Source organism: Neoarius graeffei, chromosome 7 (genome assembly GCF_027579695.1).
Source record: "Neoarius graeffei isolate fNeoGra1 chromosome 7, fNeoGra1.pri, whole genome shotgun sequence".
Classification (NCBI taxonomy): Eukaryota; Metazoa; Chordata; class Actinopteri; order Siluriformes; family Ariidae; genus Neoarius; species Neoarius graeffei.
This window is the reverse complement of record NC_083575.1, coordinates 71,816,902-71,841,212: the sequence shown is the minus strand read 5'-3', so window position 1 is coordinate 71,841,212 and position 24,311 is coordinate 71,816,902. Positions and strand designations below refer to the sequence as shown.

At 42.1% G+C, this 24,311-nt stretch overlaps 1 protein-coding gene across 1 annotated transcript; it reads left to right on the top strand.

Annotated features, from left to right (window-relative positions):
- Positions 1-871: 871 nt before the first annotated feature.
- On the top strand, positions 872-16,869 carry si:ch73-109d9.3 (zinc finger protein 287). Its single transcript, XM_060926353.1, has 3 exons — positions 872-1,575; positions 9,025-9,149; positions 15,492-16,869. Exons 1-3 carry the CDS (start codon positions 1,275-1,277, stop codon positions 16,593-16,595), a joined length of 1,530 nt encoding a protein of 509 aa, XP_060782336.1. The 5' UTR covers positions 872-1,274; the 3' UTR covers positions 16,596-16,869.
- The last annotated feature ends 7,442 nt before the right edge of the window (positions 16,870-24,311 follow it).

Below are 24,311 nucleotides of genomic sequence, written 5' to 3'. Positions count from 1 at the left end.
GGAGCCTATCCCAACTGACTACGGGCGAAAGGCGGGGTACACCCTGGACAAGTCGCCAGGTCATCACAGGGCTGACACATAGACAACCATTCACACTCACATTCACACCTACGGTCAATTTAGAGTCACCAGTTAACCTAACCTGCATGTCTTTGGGGGAAACCGGAGCACCCGGAGGAAACCCACACAGACAACATGCAAACTCCGCACAGAAAGGCCCTCGCCGGCCACGGGGCTTGAACCCGGACCTTCTTGCTGTGAGGCGACAGCGCTAACCACTACACTACCATACCGGCCAAAGGTGAAATGGAATAAAAATAAAACTTAAGAAGAGGGCGGCACGGTGGTGTAGTGGTTAGCGCTGTCGCCTCACAGCAAGAAGGTCCGGGTTCGAGCCACGTGGCCGGCGAGGGCCTTTCTGTGCGGAGTTTGCATGTTCTCCCCGCGTCCGCGTGGGTTTCCTCCGGGTGCTCCGGTTTCCCCCACAGTCCAAAGACATGCAGGTTAGGCTAACTGACCGTAGGTGTGAATGATTGTCTGTGTCTATGTGTCAGCCCTGTGATGACCTGGCGACTTGTCCAGGGTGTACCCCGCCTTTTGCCCGTAGTCAGCTGGGATAGGCTCCAGCTTGCCTGCGACCCTGTAGAACAGGATAAAGCGGCTACAGATAATGAGATGAGAAAACTTAAGAAGAACAATAGTGTGCTTTTGTAAGCAAGCACACTAATAAAAGCTCTGCGTATCTGCTTTAAAGCAAAAACCGCATCCAACGTGTTCTTGCCGCTTGATGGTAATCCAGTGTTTAGTATTTCCCGCAACGCGTTTCACGTTAGTAGGATCCATGCGGGCCACTGTACTATTAGTGACGTCACGGAGGACAACACGGTTTCTTTTTCACGTCGCTGCACCCAACCATGTTTATTAGCTAATTAGTCCGCGTAAATTCAACTGCGTTTCTGGTTAATGTGAGTTTTATTTCTGAAAGAGTTCACAGAACCGACACTGTTCCACAGGAAGCGTAGAGGAGGGGTTTAATCGAGTACCAGAGCACAGTTAGCATGAGTCTTGAGTTAGCTGTGAAAGCTAGTTATGCTAGGAGCTGATGAAACACGCAAGGTGTCAAAGAGAAAGAGCTCAGCCCAGGATGTAAAGATGGACACGGAGAGACAGGGTGCACTTTAGTGGAGCACAGCAGATCAGATCAGATCCGCCACTGAGCACTACGAAGTGTGTGTGTGTTGGGATTCGTTCTCAGGAGCTTTGTGGAGGTGTATATGGGACGCAGCAGGATGTCGGATTCTCTCCTCCTGACGTTTCAGACTCAGCTCTCTGGGGTGATGGAGACCATCCTGAGATCAGCTCTTTGTGAAATCACCAGGCTGGTGGAGGGAAGCTTCTTAGAGGAGATCGGTCGTGGGAAACAAGAGGCAGAAGTTTTGAGACGGAGATTGCAAATCCTGGAAACTAAACTGGGTGAGAAAGAGAGGGTGAAGAGAGTGAGGTGTACAGACTGCGGCAGAACCGGACTCTCGAGGAAGGACACTGCTCTGAGAGACCCCAGGAGGCAAAGTGAAGGTCAGTGAGCTCCATGGTTTCTGTAGGTATTATTAGCTTTACTGTTGGTGTGTTGAATTATTCAATCTGATTGGTCAGACGGTGTTGATTTTAGTTTTCGAACAGCATCTCTTACACTACACTAATGTAACCCACTCTGGCTCATCATTGGCTCTCAAGGTAATGAATTGTACCTTTTTAGGGCCAAAAAGGTACATATATGTTCTCAAGTAGTATATAAATTATACAAATCAGTATCTGGGGCGGTACGGTGGTGTAGTGGTTAGCGCTGTCGCCTCACAGCAAGAAGGTCCGGGTTCGAGCCTCGTGGCCGGCGAGGGCCTTTCTGTGTGGAGTTTGCATGTTCTCCGCGTGGGTTTCCTCCGGGTGCTCCGGTTTCCCCCACAGTCCAAAGACATGCAGGTTAGGTTAACTGGTGGCTCTAAATTGACCGTAGGTGTGAATGATTGTCTGTGTCTATGTGTCAGCCCTGTGATGACCTGGCGACTTGTCCAGGGTGTACCCCGCCTTTCGCCCGTAGTCAGCTGGGATAGGCTCCAGCTTGCCTGCGACCCTGTAGAACAGGATAAAGCGGCTAGAGATAATGAGATGAGATGAAATCAGTACCTCAGTGACAAGCCATTGTACCCTAAAGCAACGTTTCTCAACCTTTTTTCAGTCACAGCACCCTTCAGAAGTATGCAAATTCTCAAGGCACCCCCATATAAAATATACGCAGTCACGCTGACCCCGGCAGTGACGTTGTGACATGTGAAAGGGGGCTGTGAGACAAATTTTGGTGATGCATTAGGTGGCGATGATCTGCATTAGTGTAACTATCGTTTTTTGGAATTTTAATTCATTTTATTTATTTCAATGTTAGAATATATAATTTTTTGACGGCACCCCTAACAAAGCCAGATGCGGCACCCTGGTTGAGAAAGGCTGCCCTAAAGTTACGATGTTTGTTTGTTTAACTGTAACCCGTGCGGGATTGCAGGGGGCAAGCTGGAGCCTATCCCAGCTGACTAGAGGCAGGGTACACCCTGGACAAGTCGCCAGCTCATCGCAGGGCTGACTCGCGCACCGAGACAAAAACAACCATTCACACTTGCGGTCAATTTAGAGCCAATAAACCAATTAACCTAACCTGCATGTCTTTGGACTGTGAGAGGAAACCCATGCAAACTCCACACCGAAAGGCCCTCGTCGGCCGCTGGGTTCGAACCCAGTACCTTCTTGCTGTGAGGCGACAGGGCTAACCACTACGCCACCGTGCCGTCTGAAGGTACAATAAGGTACTTTATTTTCTAAGAGTGTTCCTGCACTCATTATTACGTCTGCCAACCGTGTTGGAGGAGGTTATGTTTTCGTTCCCAGTGTAACTCAAAAAGTCATGAACGAATTTGGATGAAATTTTGAGGAAGATGAGCCAAGGAACAGTTGGTCAGATTTTGATGCAAATCTAGATATATATGTATACAGTACTGTGTAAAAGTCTTGGGCACCTTGTTTTTTTTTTTTTTTCCCCCCAAACAAACTTTTTTTTTTTGTTAAAGATTTCTATTTTATGACTTCTACATTATCGAGTCAGTACAAAAACATTTTAGAGTCCAAACGTTCATTTTCCAGCACAAACTTAACTATTACAGAGGAAAAAATGCTTGTATCTGAGCAGAATATTACACATGAAACCACTTTTCAGATTAAAAAAGAAAACATAATGAAGGCTGCTGGGTTTTGGTGCAAAATGAAGAAGCGAGTGTGACAAAGTGTCCAGAAGAACTGGGGCTGGTTCTGTAAGACGCTCAGTAAAACCTACAGCTCATTTCCGCATAAAACTGCACTCACTGTACCTGAGACTGCTATTTTATTTATTTATTTAAAGCAAAGGGTCGTCTCACACCAAATATGGACTTTGTTTCATTTGTTATAGCTTACTGTTGTTTATAAAAAAAAAATTTAATGTTGAAACATTTCATTTCATTATTTTTAAGCCATTTTTGTCTCCAGCATTTCTTTACATGTGCCGAAGACTTTTGTACAGAACTGTATGTGGATCCAGGATTTTTTTTTTTTGGTCTGTTCCCAACGTAACTCAAAGTAGTGAACAAATTTTGATGAAATGTGGTGTCAGGCAAAGGACAGTATTCAGCCCCATTACATTGAAAATGCATGGAATTTATCACCAGCATGTCGGACATTATTGTAGAATATTGAGGAGCCTATCAGAATGTGCGATAACTGTACCCAGTAAAATGAAAGACGTTTGGACTCGTCTGCTGGGGGAATAGGCTGTGGGGAACGTTACGTTACATTAACAGCATTAAGCAGATGCTCTTATCCAGAGGAGCAGTTGGGGGTTAGGTGCCTTGCTCAAGGGCACATTAGCCATTCCTGCTGGTCCTGGGAATCAAACCGGTGACCTTTTGGTCACAAAGCTGCTTCTCTAACCATTAGGCCATGGCTTGGCCATGGAATAGGGTCCACTGTTTAAAAAAAAAAAAAAAATTGACTTGTTGGAAAACTGTTACACTTTAATCACTGGATTTGATGCTAGTTAATTTGTAATTGTTTGTTCTATTACACTTAAGTTACATTCTTTATACCATTTTCATTTAAAAAAAAAAAAAGTCTGGTGCCTAATGCCCCTCTTTCCCCTACAGCTTTCGCATTATCCTCAGTTCAAGTGATTTGATTTTGACGTTGATATGTTTCTTGGAGGAGGTACGGTATGCACTCAACCCAGTGCCCTTCTAATTGTTTCTGTAGTAAACACTAATTCACAGGAACTTGTCTGTTGATCTATATATTCTAATAATTAACAGATTAAAGACTTGTTGTTATTCAGCAAAGAAAAACCTAGAATTATCTACATGGTGAGGTTTTCTGTAAAGCCCTTTTCACGTATGAAAACAGTTAATGTATCGGGTAAAAACAACATGGGTTAGATAATAAATTTTCATTCCCATTCAGTCTTCCATGACAGGAAAGTAAAGCCTAGGTCACAACCGGACGTACGATTTTTTGGCCGTGCGATTTTTGGCGTTTCCCAAATCGCTGCGTTTTTTTTTGTTCGTGGAGAAAGACGCACGTTGGCCGTAAGTTTGTCTTGCAACCTGAAAAAAATGTAAGCGCCCGTAGAGTTTGTTTGACATGACAAAGAACCTCTGCGGGCGGTCTGCGGCTCGAAAATCAGCACGTCACACGCGCGCCCTCCGTGCGTTTCTTGCATTTTTTGCACGTAGACCGGCCGTAGGAGCACGTACGGCCGGTTGTGACCGAGGCTTAACAGGTGTCGTGTATCCTTGACTTGCAAGTAACGTCAAAACAAATTAGAAACCTGGGTGTCGGCCACGTTGGTGGATATACGAATGCGGGGCCAAGCGGCATTCCATACAAAACATAGTCACGCGTGTGCGACTCTTTGTTTTTCCACTGCTTTAAGCGTTCTTTTAGCTATGCCATATCTTTGTGCTGTATATGGTTGTGGTCACAACAGTCCTCGTGACCGTGGCACGTTCCAATTTTTTAGAATTCTGTCCATGATTCGGAAAGAGGCTGAGGAAACTCCTGAGGCTTAGTACGGAGAGGAGACAAGGGGATCAGGACACTTTGTCCAATGACCATTTCATCCAATAGTTAAGACATTTCATCCAAAGCCTTTTTCATACGCACTATCAATTATTTTATATTTCAGATATTCCTGTGTTCGCGAACAAAAGCCCCGCGAGAGCGCTGCTCCGCGCCTCAAGATTTAACATGATCTAGCCGGCTTTAAAAGTTAATAACTCCGCCAACGGAACTCACAGCGAAACCAAATTTTATAGGCACCTCCCTCTAAGCCTCCCCATTTAAAAAAGGACGGTCTTGGGTCGGTAGGACCGCGCCTCGGCCCGGGATTCGCGAATGAAGCCCCTGCAAGAGCGCTGCTCGGCGCCTGAGGATTTAACGTGATCTGTACTATGGCACTCATTTGCTTTACAAAAATGTGTTTTGCTTCAGTCAAATTCCACTGAGAATTCCTCCTTTTTTCAAACAAATACCTGAAATATAAAATAATTGATGGTGCGTATGAAAAAGGCGTCGGATGAAATGACCTGTATTTGTACTCGATGGTCAATAGAAGCGGCTTATCTTTAGAAAAGTTTGACTTTGGGTGAAAACCACACACATCTATCTTCTCTTGATCGTTCAAATCGTGGTGAGAAAATTCAGCATTGTTTACAGACACGCTTTCAGCGGCTGCCATCCTACTCGCTTTGTATATCCACCATCATGGCGGGCGCTCATGATGTAGCACATTTTGATCACATAGTTGCAAGTCATCTATTCCCACGACAGGATGCTACAGAGCACGAACCTCCATGAGACATGTAATTAAACATGCAAGATGGGTAATTTATTTCTGTGATCTTTTCTTTCCTTGTTTTGAATGTGCCAGCAGCCACTTTAAAGTGAGGCAGGATGATTATTATTAGCTCACCCGGCCGACATGCGATAAGCTTATACCATCGTGTGTTGTCCGTCGTCCATCCGGCATCATCCACATTTCCCAAAAATCGCTTCTTCTCTCTCAATTCTTCACTGCTTTTTATTCTTTTTGGCAGGAAGGTAGGTCTGCCTAGGCTGCATATGGCTTCTACCCAAATCTGCATAATTGCAATTAATAATGAAGATATGGAGTAATTAAGTTCTAATGAGCAGTTTCAACACGCATCGTTTCTTCTCTCTCAATTCTTCACTGATTTTGATTCTTTCTGGCATGAAGGTAGGGGTACCTAGGATGCATATAACTTCTACCCAGATTTGCTTAATTATAATTATTAATGAAGTTATGGACTAATTAAGCCTTAATGATCTGTTCAACAAAAATCGCTTCTTCTCCTCGCCCTTTTGGATTCTTTCTAGCAAATAGGTCGGTATTCCTAGGGTGTATATAGCTTGTATATAGTGTATAAAGCTTGCACCATTTATTGCACAAGGTGGCCCACTTTAGATCGTTCCTTCTGGGCTAGACGGGGCCAGAGTGAGCTACGCCGTCGTTGATGGTCTCGCTTGGATTGTTTAGGTGTCAGTATTTCCGTCACAGTATCACTGCATCATTTTTTAAGTTAATCCAAAGGTTCCGCTTCCTGCTGGAGCCGTCGCAAAAGATCACCATTAATGTTATGAGGTTTCCAGGTTATAGATTAATGTTTCAACTTTATCGTTTTGCTCCTGTTCCCACATGACACCATTACAGCATGACGGCACGAAATAAATTGCACTAAATACATTTGCACTCGTACATCGCTCTCGATAAGAGTGTCTGCCAAATGCCATGTAATGTAAAAAATAAATCTTTTTTTCAGTGTGGGTGTGAATGGGGTATAAGGAGATGCTTGGTGTCAGTCAGTCAGTTGTCCATGACAGGAAAGTCTTAAGGATTTTGCATTTTCCAGGTTTTTTTTTTTCCGTAATATGACGAGCTGCATTTTCCTCATCTCATTACCTTTGTGAGAGGCTGGTGAGGGAGCAATGTTTTCATTTATAGCTGCTATAGCAGTAAACAATAATAGGAACTAACTCGTTCAGCAAAATTGAATGTAACTATAAACTGTTAAAAAGCATGACATGGTCATTAATACATTTAAAAAAAAAAAACCTTACCTTTGGCAAATTGTTTAGTATTAAAAAGGAATAAAACACCCCGGGGGATGGCTGTAATAGGAAAATAATCAGCTTCTGCTTCACATCAGGCCGTGCTCCACCACCCAGATGTGGATTATTTTCCTCTAACCGCACACCTTGTTGTGTTTTATTGCAAACACAGTTAGTAATTTTACAGTGGTGCTTAAGTTTGTGAACCCTTTAGAGTTTTCTATATTTCTGCATAAATATGACCTAAAACAACATCAGATTTTCACACAAGTCCTAAAAGTAGATAAAGAGAACCCAGTTAAACAAATGAGACAAAAATATGACAGTCATTTATTTATTGAAGAAAATTATCCAATATTACATCTGTGAGTGGTAAAAGTATGTGAACCTTTGCTTTCAGTATCTGGTGTGACCCCCTTGTGCAGCAATAACTGCAACTAAACGTTTGCGGTAACTGTTGATCAGTCCTGCACACCGGCTTGGAGGAATTTTAGCCCGTTCCTCCGTACAGAACAGCTTCAACTCTGGGATGTTGGTGGGTTTCCTTGCATGAACTCTTCGCTTCAGGTTCTTCCACAACATTTCGATTGGATTAAGGTCAGGACTTTGACTTGGCCATTCCAAAACATTAACTTTATTCTTCTTTAACCATTCTTTGGTAGAACGACTTGTGTGCTTAGGATAGTTATCTTGCTGCATGACCCACCTTCTCTTGAGATTCAGTTCATGGACAGATGTCCTGACATTTTCCTTTAGGATTCGCTGGTATAATTCAGAATTCATTGTTCCATCAATGATGGCAAGCCGTCCTGGCCCAGATGCAGCAAAACAGGCCCAAACCATGATAATACCACCACCATGTTTCACAGATGGAATAAGGTTCTTATGCTGGAATGCAGTGTTTTCCTTTCTCCAAACATAACGATTCTCATTTAAACCAAAAAGTTCTACTTTGATCTCATCTGTCCACAAAACATTTTTCCAATAGCCTTCTGGCTTGTCGACATGATCTTTAGCAAACTGCAGACGAGCAGCAATGTTCTTTTTGGAGAGCAGTGGCTTTCTCCTTGCAACCCTGCCATGCACACCATTGTTGTTCAGTGTTCTCCTGATGGTGGACTCATGAACATTAGCCAATGTGAAAGACGCCTTCGGTCGCTTAGAAGTTACCCTGGGGTCCTTTGTGACCTCGCCGACTATTACACGCCTTGCTCTTGGAGTGATCTTTGTTGGTCGACCACTCCTGGGGAGGGTAACAATGGTCTTGAATTTCCTCCATTTGTACACAATCTGTCTGACTGTGGATTGGTGGAGTCCAAACTCTTTAGAGATGGCTTTGTAACCTTTTCCAGCCTAATGAGCATCAACAACGCTTTTTCTGAGGTCCTCAGAAATCTCCTTTGTTCGTGCCATGATACACTTCCACAAACGTGTTGTGAAGATCAGAATTTGATAGATCCCTGTTCTTTAAATAAAACAGGGTGCCCACTCACACCTGATTGCCATCCCGTTGATTGAAAACACCTGATTCTAATTTCACCTTCAAATTAACTGCTAATCCTAGAGGTTCACATACTTTTGCCACTCGCAGATATGTAATATTGGATCATTTTCCTCAATAAATAAATGACCAAGTATAATATTTGTGTCTCATTTGTTTAACTGGGTTCTCTTTATCTACTTTTAGGACTTGTGTGAAAATCTGATGACGTTTTAGGTCATATTTATGCAGAAATCTGGAAAATTCTAAAGGGTTCACAAACTTTCAAGCACCACTGTACATGTAGAACGTACAGTTGAGTGATGCACAGCTCTGTGATGTCACAGGTGTGGAGTTGGTTTGTGTTACAAAGCAGGAGGGTGTGTCTGAAGCGGGCAGGAGAATCTGTGAGAAGGGAAGTGGAACATCAGGTCAAGAGGCAACGTCAACCATTCCTGACCCTGAACTCAAGGTACGAGTGACTCCTACTATAGTGTAACTGCACACGCTGTCTCATCTGTTACTGCTGGTTAGATTAAAATCACTGACATAACAGATCAGGGGTCTTATGGGCTGTTTCAGTCATGGTTGTCTTTTTTTTTTTTTTTAAATAATGCCAGCGAACTCCTGCAAATTGGTTCAGTGTGTATATATGCTGGAGTTTCTTATACTTTATTTTACAGGGACACACCTACAGCCCTAATGTCTCTTATAAGTGCTTATAAATATGTCTGTAAGGCCACACCAATTTAATTAGTTGGTTCTCGGATTTTTTCAGGAAAAATATGAAGCGAGCGGGCGAAATAAAAATTAAAAAATGCTCTGATGGTAAAATTAGCGGTGGAAATAGACCAAACAATACAGGCAAACCAGTAAACAGATGGGCTAAATAAACGATTGAATTACAGTCAATTGAACATCTACAATGCACAGAAAAAAAAGATTTGACCAGGAGTAGGCTACTTCACAAGTCTTTAACAAACGTGAAAGGGGCGATCTGATTGGTTTTCGACGTCACGTGATCTCACGTCACGTGACCTTTTCTGTTGGCGGGAGTTTGATTTCGATTTTTTTTTTTTCATTTTGCATTTTCTTCAAGTGGCGATTCCGAGAACCAACTAATCGAATTGGTGTGGCCTTAGAGTCAAATGCAGGCTTAGTTTTGACCTTGTGGTTATTTCATTTAATTCTACTTTTAATTATTACACTTGGACACTTTTACTGGTTAAATTCAGAATTGCATTTTTTTTTTCTCACTGTCTAGGTTTTACTTTGGGGCGTATACAGTACTTTCATTCACAATAGAAAGATATTTAAAGGTCCACTAAGGTGATACTGTGAGTTCCCCCCCCCCCCCCCCCCCACACACTATGCATCTGAAATAGCGTATTAATGAGATGCAACCCTGACTTACAGACAAACCCGAACTCTTTACCTGTAAAACGAGGTTGAAACTGTGTGTTCTCACACTTGTACGGAAAAAGGCGAAACATTACCGGAAACACCCGAGCTGCTTTCCGAATGGTTTCCGTAAAGCGTGACATCACTCACAGTACACACGGCCATATTTGAGAGAAGAGAGAACAGTGAGGATCATTTTCATCTGTATTTTTTTAAGATTATTTGAGGTGGATCCAGGTGTTGTGTGGGAATTGTAGCATAGAATATCCCAGCCAGGTTAAAGTTAAGTTATTTAAGTTGTTTTTTTTCTTTTACGTTCGTTAATCCAGGGGTGCCACCACTTCCTACCACTACGCTCTCGACTCATTCATAAAAAATAACTTCATCAAGACGTCACCAGGCTAGCCTACCGTAATTACCGTGGTAGACAGTCCAATCCCCACGGCAACGCAGAAAGAGGATAAACAACCACTAAGGACAGTGTTTGTTTACCCTCTTTCTGCGTTGCCTTGTGGATTGGACTGTCTACCACGGCAATTACGGTAGGCTAGCCTGGTGATGTTTTGATGAGCAAGTTTTTTATGAATGACTCGAGAGCGTAGTTGTCGGAAGTGATAGCACCCCTGGATTAACAAATGTAAAATAAAAAAAAACTTTAACCTGGCTGGGATATTCTACACTACACTCCCACACTACACCTGGATCCAACCATTTCCTCAAATAATCTTAAAAAATACGGACGCAAATGATCCTCACTGTTCTCTCTTCTCTCAAATATGACCGTGTGTACTGCAGGCTTTCGTCTAAACGGGGGAACAGGGGCACTGCGCCCTCTTACTCTCGGCGTGCGCCCCCTTACCGACTCCGTGAAAACATCCCAGCAACACCACGTGACAATGTGTCTGATCATCAGATACGTTATAATTGCTCCAAAAATATTCCAATCATAGTAGATACACTGCCAGACGGTGCAAAAACGATCCAAATTGGCGTTTTCCAGACTGAGGCGCCATGTTGTTTAGTTGTTTACTTGTCGCGGCTGCTCTCGCGAGATTTGACATGGGTTACATACAAGGTCAGCTGACTTGTAGAGCGAGATTTCTCGAGACTGAATGACCTTTCACCCACCGGCGCGGGAGCTTTTGACAGAAGTAGTTCGCGAGTTGTTTTTGTTGACACTTGGGCATTTAAAGATGTCATCCCGCGGCACGAAACGGAAGAAAGCCGAAGACTGTCCGGGGCAGAAGAAGATTACTTCTTTCTTTTTCAATGTTGACAGACAATTTGTTACAATTTCCCTCTCAGATAGCCTCAGAATGTCCCATTGGAGCATTTTTCAAAGGCTTTGCACGGCGGGGGGGGGCAACCGGCACCATCTCCCCCCCCGCTTCGCTCCCTCGCCATGGTGAGCACCCTCGTACTAAATTTTTCTAAAAAAAAACCTGTATTGTGAGTGACGTCACCTGTTGGGAGCTGACGAACATTTCCGATCATCAACCGAGCAGCGATAGCATGCAAAATATGCGAAAGTAATTGGCTAACTAAAGTTGTTTACTATTGTAAACAGTCAGAAAATGGGCTCTTATGTGGTTGAAAACTACTATTTGTTTGTTTAAAATAAGAAAAACAGGTAGGTTCGTTGTCATCTTAGTTGGCCTTTAAGTGGAAGTTACATTTTTGTGTAAATTAAGTCCCTCTGACAGGATCCTTTGTCCGTCAAAAATGTCCTCTCTGGAAAACACTCCCCATTTGATGAGGTTGTGAATAATTTTATAAGAAAGTATGTCTCTCTTTTGAAGCAGAACACTGTTACTACGCAGTAAAAAAAAAAAAAAAGGATTTGAAACCGATGCGAGACAAACTTGCAGCAGAGCTTCACATGTGGTTGAAATGCGAGTCCGTCAAAAAATGTCTTCTCTGGAAAACCACAAGGATCGTCACCACTTCAGTTGTTATTACAGTTACCACCATGTCCAAATATCGCTGCACAGTACTTGAAAATTTGTACTTAAAATCACATCCATTTCAACAGTTTTTCTCTTTGTATAGCTTACTCTTTTGAACTGTAAGAAAGGTGGTCAGTTTTCGAAATACACTCCATGCCGTCTTCTCAACACAACTAACATGAACAGTATACGACCTGCAGCTCTGAAATTCTGTGCAGTTCATTTCCATCTCAACAGGTCATATTTGGCAGCAGAGAAACACAAAAATCTGAGGTTTGATTTTTTACACTATTGTGGACCTGAAAAGTTTACCTTGATTGTGAAACAACCTGGATATGATGCTACTGTGATCATATACTGCAATATAGAAATCTGAAGTTGTTAACTTCAGGGTCATTTGATATTAGTGATATTATGACAACACATTTCTAGGTACAGTTTGTCTCTTGTGCCATGAAACCCAGACCCTCAATCCAATTGAGAATCTGTGGCATAACTTGAAGATTGCTGTACACCAACGCAACCCAGCTAACTTGAAGGAGTTGGAGCAGTTTTGCCTTGAAGAATGGGCAAAAATCCCAGTAGCTAGATGTGCTAAGCTAATAGAGGCATACCCCAAGAGACTTGCAGCTGTAAGTGCAGCAAAAGGTGGACCTCAATCCAAGTGATATACAGTGTCTTGCAAAAGTATTCATCCCCCTTGTTTTGTCCTGTTTTGTTGCATTACAATCTGTTATTAAAATGGATTTTTGGAGGGTTAGCACCATTTGAGTTACACAACATGCCTACCACTTTAAAGGTGCAAATTGTTGTTCTATTGTGACACAAACAATAATTAAGATGAAAAAAACAGAAATTTGGAGTGTGCATAAGTATCCCCCCCCAATAGGTTTTTCTGTATTTTGACTATTTTCTAAGACCTCAAAACTATGAAATAACCTGTGGAACATTTTATATAGAATGATGTGGTAAACAAAAAATTGTTAAAAGCAAAATGTTTAATATTTTCAATTCTTCAAAGTAGCCGCACTTTACGTTGATGACGCTTTATACACTATTAGCATTATCTTAACCAGCTTCATGAGGTAGTCACCTGGAATGCTTTTCAATTAACAGGTACCTCAACAAAAGCTGATTAGTGCAATTTCTTGCTTTCTTAATATTGAAATCAAACAGTAAATAATAAAAATACAGTAAATAGTGCTATTCCACATTACTGTAGTAATCCATATTTATGTCAAGAACCGCTCAACTAAGTAAAGAGAAATTACATACGTCATTACTTTAAGACATTAACAGGGATTGTGTTAACGCAGAAATGTACATTTTTACACACAAAAATGGGGGGAAAAAAAGCATGTTCAGAATTTTTATGCGTCCTAGAATGCAGGGCTCCTACTTGAAGAATTATTTCCCGATTGCCTTGGCAAACCTGTTGGATTATGTTGTTTTAACAAACAAAGCAAAAGTGAACAGAACGAAAAGGTCATAACAATATAAAAATATTTAGGACCCACAGAAAATGCCAGGGACCCCAGTTTGGCCAGTCATGTGGGTCCCTGGACCCAGAACGAAAAATCCTCATACCAACCCTGATGAGTCTTATGGGTTGTTTTACAATCAGGGTACGCAAGCTAAAAATCACATTTAACACTTATCTTCAATGTCAAAAGGCTTGACTAAATAAACTTGGTTGTTTATTGTAGCCCTGTGATAGCTCTATTTACCATGCAAAAAAAAAATTTGGTGATAACGTTATTTTTGGTGAATGTATGGCAATATGTGTCATATTTAGCAAAATTACTCGTGTCATTTAGAAAAAGTGCTTTTTTGACCACAGGTAGCTCCAAAAGGGATGCACTTAAACCATTCTTTATACCATAAAACAAATATTTGGTTCCATATAATTGGAAACATAGTTAAGTTTTAATGTTGAATGCCAGTAAGTTTTCAGACTATTTTGATCAAATTAGTATGCAATTGTGTCAAAAAAAAGTCCTCTCCGAGACAGCTAATTTTTCAATATAAAATAACATATCTAAAATGATTATTTTCATCCTAAAATGTGGTCAAGATATCGGGACATAAATATTAGAGACAACTAACACAAAGCTTACAGCCTTATATTTAAAAGCACTATGGAAGTAGTGGATTCTGAATTGTCAAAAAAAAAGTCCTCTCCGAGAATCCCTTCATTTGTTTCTCCCAGCCCTGCTTAAAGCTACACTTAATCTTCTTTATCTTATAGCAGATAACACAAAACTACCATACACACATGTCAAAAAATTACCTGAAATCTGTTCTTTAACTTGTCCTTCACTTAAAAACTAGTCCAAGAACCAGTTTGAATCAATTTGAATTTTGGACTTCTGTGACACAAACTTTGTACCCTAATTGTAAAACAACCCATTAATTAATAAAAGTAAAGAAAAACCACTGAATTAGGTGTGTCCAAACTTTTGTCTTATACTGTACATTATTCATCTCAGTCATTTTCTGTAAAAACAGCATCTCCCCTTTGACCTTTTTAATAAATGTAAGCATGTTATGACAGTCATTGATATAAGAGAGATGATGTACATGAACGCACACCACCATGCTTCACGTAACTTGGAATGTGTACTACAAGGTGTCATTTCCATAGTTTTATGGTTTAATATTCGTGAGATTTGGTACTGTACTGAACATTATAATGGCTTATAATTAACAATTATTCCATGAAATCGAGTTGTACATGAGCCGATAGTGCCGAGTCGGCTATAAGCCACGTATGACGAGATTGAGTGGAGTAACAGTTTTGTTTTATCCACATTCACTGGATTTTGAGAAACGGAGCTTTTTTTTTTGCAAATTCAATAAATAAAAACTTTGTACAAAAGGCCCAACAAAATCATTTCCGCTTAGGCGGACTTCTTAAAATCCTATCGATGGCTGCACGAATTGACTTGTGTTTTTTTTTGTAGAAAGTGCCATCTTGCTGTCATACCGAGGTATTGAATAGCTTTAGACATTTTATTTAAGTCTTCCTTGGACATTTCAGTTATGTAACTTTCAAACTTCTTTAAACTTTTGAACCAGTCTAAAAAAATTTTTTTTTAATTTAATACTTAAAGATGAATGTAAACAAAACAGTAAAATGCCAGTGGCAGTTTGTGAAAACTGCGATGACAATAATAATTCTTGAAAAATAACAAAAGATCTATTCTTACCATCAAATACTTTTATTCCATATTTTGTTGCGCTTTTTTTGTGTGTATTTTTTGAGGTCTTGTTTTCAAGTAGAGTTTTTATTTCGTCCTCGGTTGGTTCAGCAAAACGCTCCGTCATTTTGTTTTTTTCTACTCATGGTATATGAGCTGATTGGTCGCCTAGTAGCAGAGTAGCTAATCGGAGCACATGATTGCTCATATCCAGTGAAGGTGGATAGAATAATGGATTTGAAAGACAGAATCTATCTTGTTTTTCAGACTCAAGTGGATGGAGCGAAAGTTGGCGGGGCAGTGAAGGAGGAAGTCGCGGAGGCCTCGGGCGTGCAGATCTACTCAACAGCGCACACTCACACCACAGCAGATCACAGAGTATCCCAGAGCCACAATACTGGGGAGACATCAGGCATCCACACATCACAGCCTGATCACTGGCTCCCTCAGAGAGACAAGTTACCCAGCACTGGTGCTGGAAATCAGGATTTAGTGAAGCAGAGAGCACAATCAAAGAAGCCAGAATCTAAAACGGAGCAATTGGTGCATACATCTCAATCACAGACTGAGCTTACGGTGCCTGCGCCATCTTCGGTGTCCCCCACTGTGAACCAGCAGGCAGGCACGTCAGAATCAGTGGCCATTAAACAGGAAGTTGTAGTGGTGCTTCCTCCAGAATGGGAAGAGTTGGACAGGGCAAGGACAGGGACTACGTCCACGGCAAGCATGGTAAGTCAGGTACGGGAAGAGCTCCAGCACAGAGATCCTCTGCCTCCAGGAACCTCTGAGGAAAGACATGTGGTCTATCCAGTAACTTCTAGTAAGGAAATCCCATCTTCTCAGGTCACGCAGCAACTCAGGATGCTGGTTAAAAAACAGCCCAAACCTGCTGAACATGCCAATGTGCTGGCGTCAAGCTCTGCCACTGTGAACGTGTCCAGGGGACATTCGCTCCACAAAAGTTCCCCTCTACCAAAACCCTCTCATGCACTTCCACAACTCCAGCGCTCCTACACAGACGAGAGGGCCGTCAGTGCCTTGCAGTCTGGAAGAAATGTCCCACAGACGGTCGGCATTAGGACTCAAGGACACGTTGGGCACCATATGGTGAGGACACAGCACATCTGCTCGCAGTGTGGTAAAGGCTTCTCACACCTCTGCCACTTGAGAGCTCACCAACAGATCCACACAGGAGAGAGACAGTTCTGCTGCGGACTGTGTGGCCGCAGCTTCACCAAACTCAGCAACCTGAAGGCACATCGCAGGGTCCACACGGGAGAAAGACCCTATATCTGCATGGACTGTGGAAAACGGTTCACACAGAAATGCAACTTAAAAAGGCACCAGAGGATTCATTCCACTCGCCTGTGACGACTGGTTTCTGCCTGACTGTGCTCGTTAAAGCGTAAAGAGGTTTTGTGTTTACAGTGTGTAACTATTCTATTGTGCAGCTGTCTCTTGTTTTGTATACGGATGTGTGGATAACTTCTCCATGTCTATCTCTCTTCCAGATATATAAGCAATGTTGTGCTCAAGACCATGAATAGTGTAGTCTTTTATCCATAGTCATACAATGTTATGAAATTGCACCACTATGAATAATAATAATAATAATAATAATAATAAAAGACCTTTTTTCATAGTGTATTTATCTTTGTGAGGTTGGGGATTCAGAAACCAGGAACTCCAGCAAGCAGGTTTAACAAGTCGACACAAAAGAGGATTCTTTAAATGCTTAAATCTTGTTTTACATTAATTCAAATGAAGGATGTTCTTATGATTTACATTCTGTACTTTCCCAGGGGGAATATTTTGCTCGCCAAAAATATCCAACCAACAGCAATCCTGTAGTCAGAAACCTGCAAGGTCGACCAACCTTATATTGCCAAGTTTATTTTTATAGCGATTTTAACAATAAACATTGTCGCAAAGGAACTTTACAGAATTTTACGCTACGTTCACACTGCAAGGCTTAATGCTCAATTCCGATTTTTTTGTGAAATCCGATTTTTTTTGTGAGGTCGTTCACATTAACAAATATATGCGACTTGTATGTGATCCTCAGTATGAACGAAAAGCGACCTAAAAGTGTTCCGCATGCGCACTGCAGGATACGACGACGTCACACGCAGTGAGCATGGCCAGTGTTTACGGAAGTAAAACCGCCCGGTTGCGGTATGACCCATCCAATCTAGCTTGAATAGCTGTATCCCCCCAAATGGAAATCAGCTCCCTAACCTCTGCGTCCTTCCATTGAGAAGATTCAGAACCTTCACAGCCCGAAGAGTCCCTCGCATTGATGTCATGCGCAGGGGTGCAGATACGTTTTTTGAACTGGGGGGGACAAAAAACTGGGGGGGACAAAGCTGCCAGCAAACCAACCCCAACCCCGATATGCCTGTCAAACTTGTGGGTTACTATAGCAACCAAGCTCGAGCTCGCAACCTGTGCAGTCTGCGCAGCTCAACCAACCGAATATCAGTCTTTGTTTTGTTTTATGTGAGTTGTTGCAACTATGTATACACTGCCGTGCACCTCAATAAACCGAATGGTAATTAGTCTTTTGATTTTTCCGTGAGGTTTGCCTTATGCAAAGTGGGGGGGACCGAACGAAGTGAATTTAAATCTGGGTGGGACGAGTCCCACCCTCTATCTGCGCCCGTGATTATGCGCCATGTTGTTGTAACTTTTTTTGAGACCCGCCGCCTACTTCAGCGCAGAATAGTGACGTTTGTGGTTTGTTGATGGCGTGTAAGTCGGATGAATGCGACCTGGCGGTTCAGACTGAAGTCGCATATGAAAAGAGCGGATAGGAATCGGAATTAGGACCACACATCCAAACGGCCTGGGTCGGATTTGAAAAAATCGGATCTGTGTCGTTCATATTGTCAATAAAAGATCGGATACAGGTCACATATGGGCGAAAAGATCGGATTTGAGTCACTTCAGCCTGCAGTGTGAACGTAGCCTTAGTGACTTTAAACATGAGCTACTTTTATCCCTAATCTATCCCCAGTGAGCAAGCTTGTGGCAACGGTGGCAAGGAAAAACTCCCCCAGATGATATGAGGAAGAAACCTTGAGAGGAGCCAGACTCAAAAGGGAACCCATCCTCATTTGGGTGATAACAGACAACATGATTATAATTTTTTTAACGTGAAGTCTGTTTTGTTGAAGTTATAAACTGTTGCTTGATGGAGACTTGAGTGCAAAACTGTTCATGACAACTGCAGTCCTAAAGTTAGCAAGTCAACTGTAGTCCTCAGACATAAAAGCATTACTGTAAGTGTCCAGAGCGTCCTCCAAGTGTGACTTTCAACTGTCCATATGGGGCCGTCCTCCACAGGAGCGATGTGATGAGACTCCAGCCAGACGTAGGGCGCCAGGATGGATCAGGCAGGTCTGAGGAGCAGAAGAGGTCGGCGTCTCGATCTCAGGATTGACATGTAACTCAGAGGGACTCCGGCAAAACTAACTATGACCGCATAACGAAAAGGAGAGAGCCAGAAGGTAACACCGGCATGAGGGAGCCCCGAGACATGAAGCAGACAACCACTACACTGTCCACAAATTCGAGTGAGCAAGTGAGTGGGGGACTGACATCCATACATCCCAGCTTGCCAAAACACTCTATGCCTGAGGACCCTCCAGATCTACTCCTTTACCTAATAAAATTAACAAAAGGCTTGACTAAACAGATCTGTTTTCAGCCTAGACTTAAACGCTGAGACTGTGTCTGAGTCCCGAACACTACTTGGAAGGCTGTTCCATAACTGTGGAGCTTTGCAAGAAAAGGCTCCGCCCCCTGATGTAGCCTTGACTACACGAGGTACCAGCAGATAGCCTGCACCTTTTGATCTAAGTAGGCGTTGTGTGTTCGTGACTAGAAGGTTGTGAGCTCAAATCCTACAAGACTACCATAAGGTCACGATTTAACCCTCAAGTGCTGAGCTTTAAGCTTGGATTGCACTGTAAAGCCCAAGTAGGAGCAGCCTGAGCAGGTCATGCATTTCATAGTGTGTCATGTCAGGGCAGAGGCCAGACATCCAGCCCACCTGTAGACCAAGCTGATGATGTTTACCACCCAGAGGGCCAGTCTTTGTTCACACATCCTCGTGCCTTTACCCTGTGACAGATAGACAGTTGGTCTGATGATCAAGTCACCATTTTTTTTTTTTTTCAAATCCTACCATCAGGCTTGTACTAGACATAGCAAGAAATGTTTACCAGGTTCTGGTTCATGGAATGGAAATACACTATTTGACCAAATGTTTGTGGATACCTGGCCATCGCACCTATGTGTCTTTTTGAATATCCTATTGCAGATTTATCCAACCACCTTTGCTATTGTGATAACCCCTACTCTTCCTGGAAGACTTTCCACTAGCAAGGCTGTGGGGGTTTGTTCATTCAGCCACAAGAGCATTAGCTGGAATATGTTTGATCCCCTTAGTTTGATTGAAGGGAAATCTTAATGCTACAGCATTCAAAGACATCCTACATTGTCTGCTTCACATTTTGTGGTAATGGCTTGTGAGAAGACCCACATATGAGTGTGATGGTGAGATGCCCACAAACCTTTGGCCATATAATTTATAGTGATTTAATAAAAGTGGCTGATATGACATTGGGCACAAACGCAAGGCTTAAGGTCACATGACGAACTTATTACCAAGGCATCCAGATACACCTTTTAAGCACAGGCCTTACTTCAGGGACTCCAGCACAACAGGAAAGCTCACACATTGGGCTCTTAAAGAATTGAGGCACCTCACCCCTTTTAGAACGATTGTAGTAATTTAATGAGCTTCAAGAAAGACGCCATCAGTGGTGTTGTGATGCACTACAATGGCTGTGACATACACTTTTAGTGTAATGGGAATTTACTGCTGTCAGAGAAAGGTTAGCAGGAAGGCAAGTCGGAGTTGGGCTAGAAGGAATACCCTGATGAAGAGCACAAGTCTCTGCTGTGTGTGGCTTCAATTCCAACAATTTCAGCTGAGCCACGTCTCACAGCAGGTCATCGACACCTATAAAGAGACTCCAATTGCTTTCATGGGTGCTTAAGTCCTTGTTCGCTACAGACTTTTTTTTTAATTCAACATACACGTTTGTGACTTTTTTTTTTTGATTAGCAGGTTGTTTAATGTGGCAGACTGTGGCATTTGGGCCATATTCAACTCCAGATGAGGGTATAAATCTGCTAGCTTATTCCTTAGCCCATGTTTACATTAGACCGTATCAGCGGATCATCAGATTAACGTTTTTAAAACGATTAGTGTGCACACAGCAACACCAATAGACGATTTGCGTGCACACAGCAACACCAATACACGGATACGCTCGGCTCCGCAGGCATCCTGCGCTCCAAATCACTCCGCCCTGAACAGCGAGTGCCCTCTGGAGGGTGCGCACTCCGGCCTTGCGCAGCTCACAGAGCACGCGAGTGAAGTGCACAAGCCGTGATTCGGGACTGAGCCGCTGTGTGTGTGATCCCAGCGCATATCACTTACCACTTGCAAGTGGAAGGATGGCAAGCCTAAAGACAATCATAACTACACAATGGGCAGTATTTGCATCAGTATTTGCAGTATTTTCATACTTTTATACTCTTTAATGAAAGGTGATACAAGGCGGAAGTCCGCGCCGTTTTTCAGCAGTCGCGTCACATGACCAACGCCAGCGAATCAGGAAGGTGGATGTCACAGTAACGTTGTCCAATGACGACGCCAGCTAGAGCTCAGCACAGCGTATTCGCGTATCTCAATGTTTACACAGCACCGGAGCTGACACGATCTGGATTGAATACATGGACGCTGGCGGATTCCCGTTTCCCGGCGTTTCCAGGCGGTTTAATGTAAACGGACAGTGCATCCGCGAAGAAAACGAGACAGATACGGTCTAATGTAAACTTGGCCTTAGTCAGCACAGGGGACACCAGGACCTAAACTGCTTCACAAACTCCATGTGATGTGAAATAACTCAGATCGTTGAGGGAAGATGCAGGTAAGTGAGAGGTAAGTGTCATTCTGAACAATAGAACAATTTGTAGTTAACTCAGTGTGGAAGTGATGGATAACATGACTTGTAAGTAAACAAGGGACCGCAACTCGAGCTCCTCATTGTGGCCATGCATCGATGAAAGGAAATGGTAGTTGATTGGCAGATTTGTAGGACAGGTTACCTGTAGCTCTGACCATAGTTACAAATTCACACAAGGTTTGTCTTGTGTGAGGTGCGAAAAGGAAAGGCCTCATGCAGTGGTATTTGTATGAAATGCTACGTCATATGGTCATTTTGTGGCTGGGTTGAAGGTCTTGACATGCACACAGGAAGGTATCTAGATGATTCCCATGTATCTGGTTGTTAAAGAGATTTTTTTTTTTTTAAATATATATATTTTTAACCGTAGTGAGGTACAGTACTGTGCAAGTTTTAGGCACACGTAGAGAAATGCTGCTCAGATACAAACATTTTTTTTCCCTGTAGCAGTTAATTTTGTGCTGGAAAACAAATGTTTGGACTCTAAAATGTTTTTGTACCGACTCGATAATGTAGAAGTCATACAGTGGTGCTTGAAAGTTTGTGAACCCTTTAGAATTTTCTAGATTTCTGCATAAATATGACCTAAAACATCAGATTTTCACACAAGTCCTAAAAGTAGATAAAGAGAACTCAGTTAAACAAATGAGACAAAAATATTATACTTGGTCATTTATTTATTGAGGAAAATGATCCAATATTACATATATGAGAGTGGCAAAAGTATGTGCTGGCTGTGCTGGAGATGTGGGACTCGTTTTCGTGCGCCTTTTGGTGGGACTGTGGCTGCTACACCACGGGAATTACATCCTGACCCCTACTTGGTGGACTTTTTACTTTTTTTATTATTTATTCATTTATTTATTTATTTATATATTTTTTCCATTTATTTATTTATTTATTTTTCTTTGTCTATAATTGTAAAGCGTCCTTGGGTTTCTTGAAAGGCGCTATATAAATTCAACTTATTATTATTATGTGAACCTCTAGGATTAGCAGTTAATTTGAAGATGAAATTAGAGTCAGGTGTTTTCAATCAATGGGATGACAATCAGGTGTGAGTGGGCACCCTGTTTTATTTAAAGAACAGGGATCTATCAAAGTCTGATCTTCACAACATGTTTGTGGAAGTGTATCATGGTACGAGCAAAGGAGATTTCTGAGAACCTCAGAAAAAGTTTTGTTGATGCTCATCAGGCTGGAAATCGTTACAAAACCATCTCTAAAGAATTTGGACTCCACCAATCCACAGTCAGGCAGATTGTGTACAAATAGAGGAAAGTCAAGACCATTGTTACCCTCCCCAGGAGTGGTCGAACCAACAAAGATCACTCCAAGAGCAAGGCGTGTAATAGTCGGCGAGGTCACAAAGGACCTCAGGGTAACTTCTAAGCAAGTGAAGGCGTCTCTCACATTGGCTAATGTTCATGAGTCCACCATCAGGAGAACACTGAACAATAATGGTGTGCATGGCAGGGTTGCAAGGAGAAAGCCACTGCTCTCCAAAAAGAACATTGCTGCTCGTCTGCAGTTTGCTTAAGATCACATGGACAAGCCAGAAGGCTATTGGAAAAATGTTTTGTGGACAGATGAGTCCAAAATAGAACTTTTTGGTTTAAATGAGAAGCGTTATGTTTGGAGAAAGGAAAACACTGCATTCCAGCATAAGAACCTTATCCTATCTGTGAAACATGGTGGTGGTAGTATCATGGTTTGGGCCCATTTTGGCCTTTGGACTGGCCAAGTCAAAGTCCTGACCTTAATCCAATCAAAATGTTGTGGAAGGACCTGAAGCGAGCAGTTCATGTGAGGAAACCCACCAACATCCCAGAGTTGAAGCTGTTCTGTACGGAAGAATGGGCTAAAATTCCTCCAAGCCAGTGTGCAGGACTGATCAACAGTTACCGGAAATGTTTAAGTGCAGTTTTTGCTGCACAAGGGGGTAACACCAGATACTGAAAGCAAAGGTTCACATACTTTTACCACTCACAGATCTGTAATATTGGATTATTTTCCTCAATAAATAAATGACCAAGTATAATATCTTTGTCTCTTTTTTTTAACTGGGTTCTCTTTATCTATTTTTAGGACTCGTGTGAAAATCTGATGATGTTTTAGGTCATATTTATGCAGAAATCTAGAAAATTCTAAAGGGTTCACAAAATTTCAAGCACCACTGTCAAATAGAAATCTATAACAAAGAAAAACCATTGAATTGGAAGGTGTGTCCAAGCTTTTGACTGGTATGATAGATACCATTGTGATTAATAGTTTACATACATGAATGCCATCTTGGATATGAATGTCATGGCAATATTTGGGCTTTCTGTAATTTCTTTGAACTGTTCTTTTTCTGTGGCAGAATTATTGTAAAGCATACATTTTAAATAATAATTTAAAAAACCACTAGAATTTTGTGCACGCTTTAATTTTCTTTGGGTTTTCTGAAATCAACACAGGGTCAAAATTATACATACAGGGTCAAAAATTTACATACGCTCACTTAGATTATTAATTCAGAGGTGCTGAAACTTCCAAAATGTCTCTTATCTTGCCAAGGCCGAGGTCTCTTAACTTCCTGTTAGTGATCATGAAAAGGCCTTCATAAAAAGGGTTTGTTTACAGCACTCATTGGATTGACCAATAAAAAGGGAAAGTCCAAGGAGCTCAGTGCAGATCTGAGAAAGAGGATCACAGATATACACAACTCTGGAATGTCTCTTAGAGCCATTAAAACAACTGCAAATTCCAAGATCAGTTCAAATAATTGTATCCAACTTATTGTGAGGTGTAGTCACTTTGCCAAGCCACTTTGCTTCAAGAAAACCCAAACTGTCACCCTCAGTTGAAAGGAAATTGGGTTGGATGGTCAGGAACAACCTGGGAGCCACCATGGCACAGCCCTGCCATGAACTGGAAGCTGATGGATCACTGTCTACAGTTCAGATCATCATGGACTAAGATGCTGCTATCCAAGAAATAACCCCCTGCTCCAAAATTGACACCTTCAAGCTTAACTAAAGTTTGAAGCTGACCACATGGACAA

What these genes read in the sequence shown, in the direction of transcription:
- si:ch73-109d9.3 (XM_060926353.1), top strand. Translation starts at nt 1,275, where the DNA reads ATGGGACGCAGCAGGATGTCGGATTCTCTCCTCCTGACGTTTCAGACT. An exon ending in CCCCAGGAGGCAAAGTGAAG is followed by an intron (nt 1,576 to 9,024) that starts GTCAGTGAGCTC and finishes GTGATGTCACAG; the next exon opens with GTGTGGAGTTGGTTTGTGTT. An exon ending in TTCCTGACCCTGAACTCAAG is followed by an intron (nt 9,150 to 15,491) that starts GTACGAGTGACT and finishes CTTGTTTTTCAG; the next exon opens with ACTCAAGTGGATGGAGCGAA.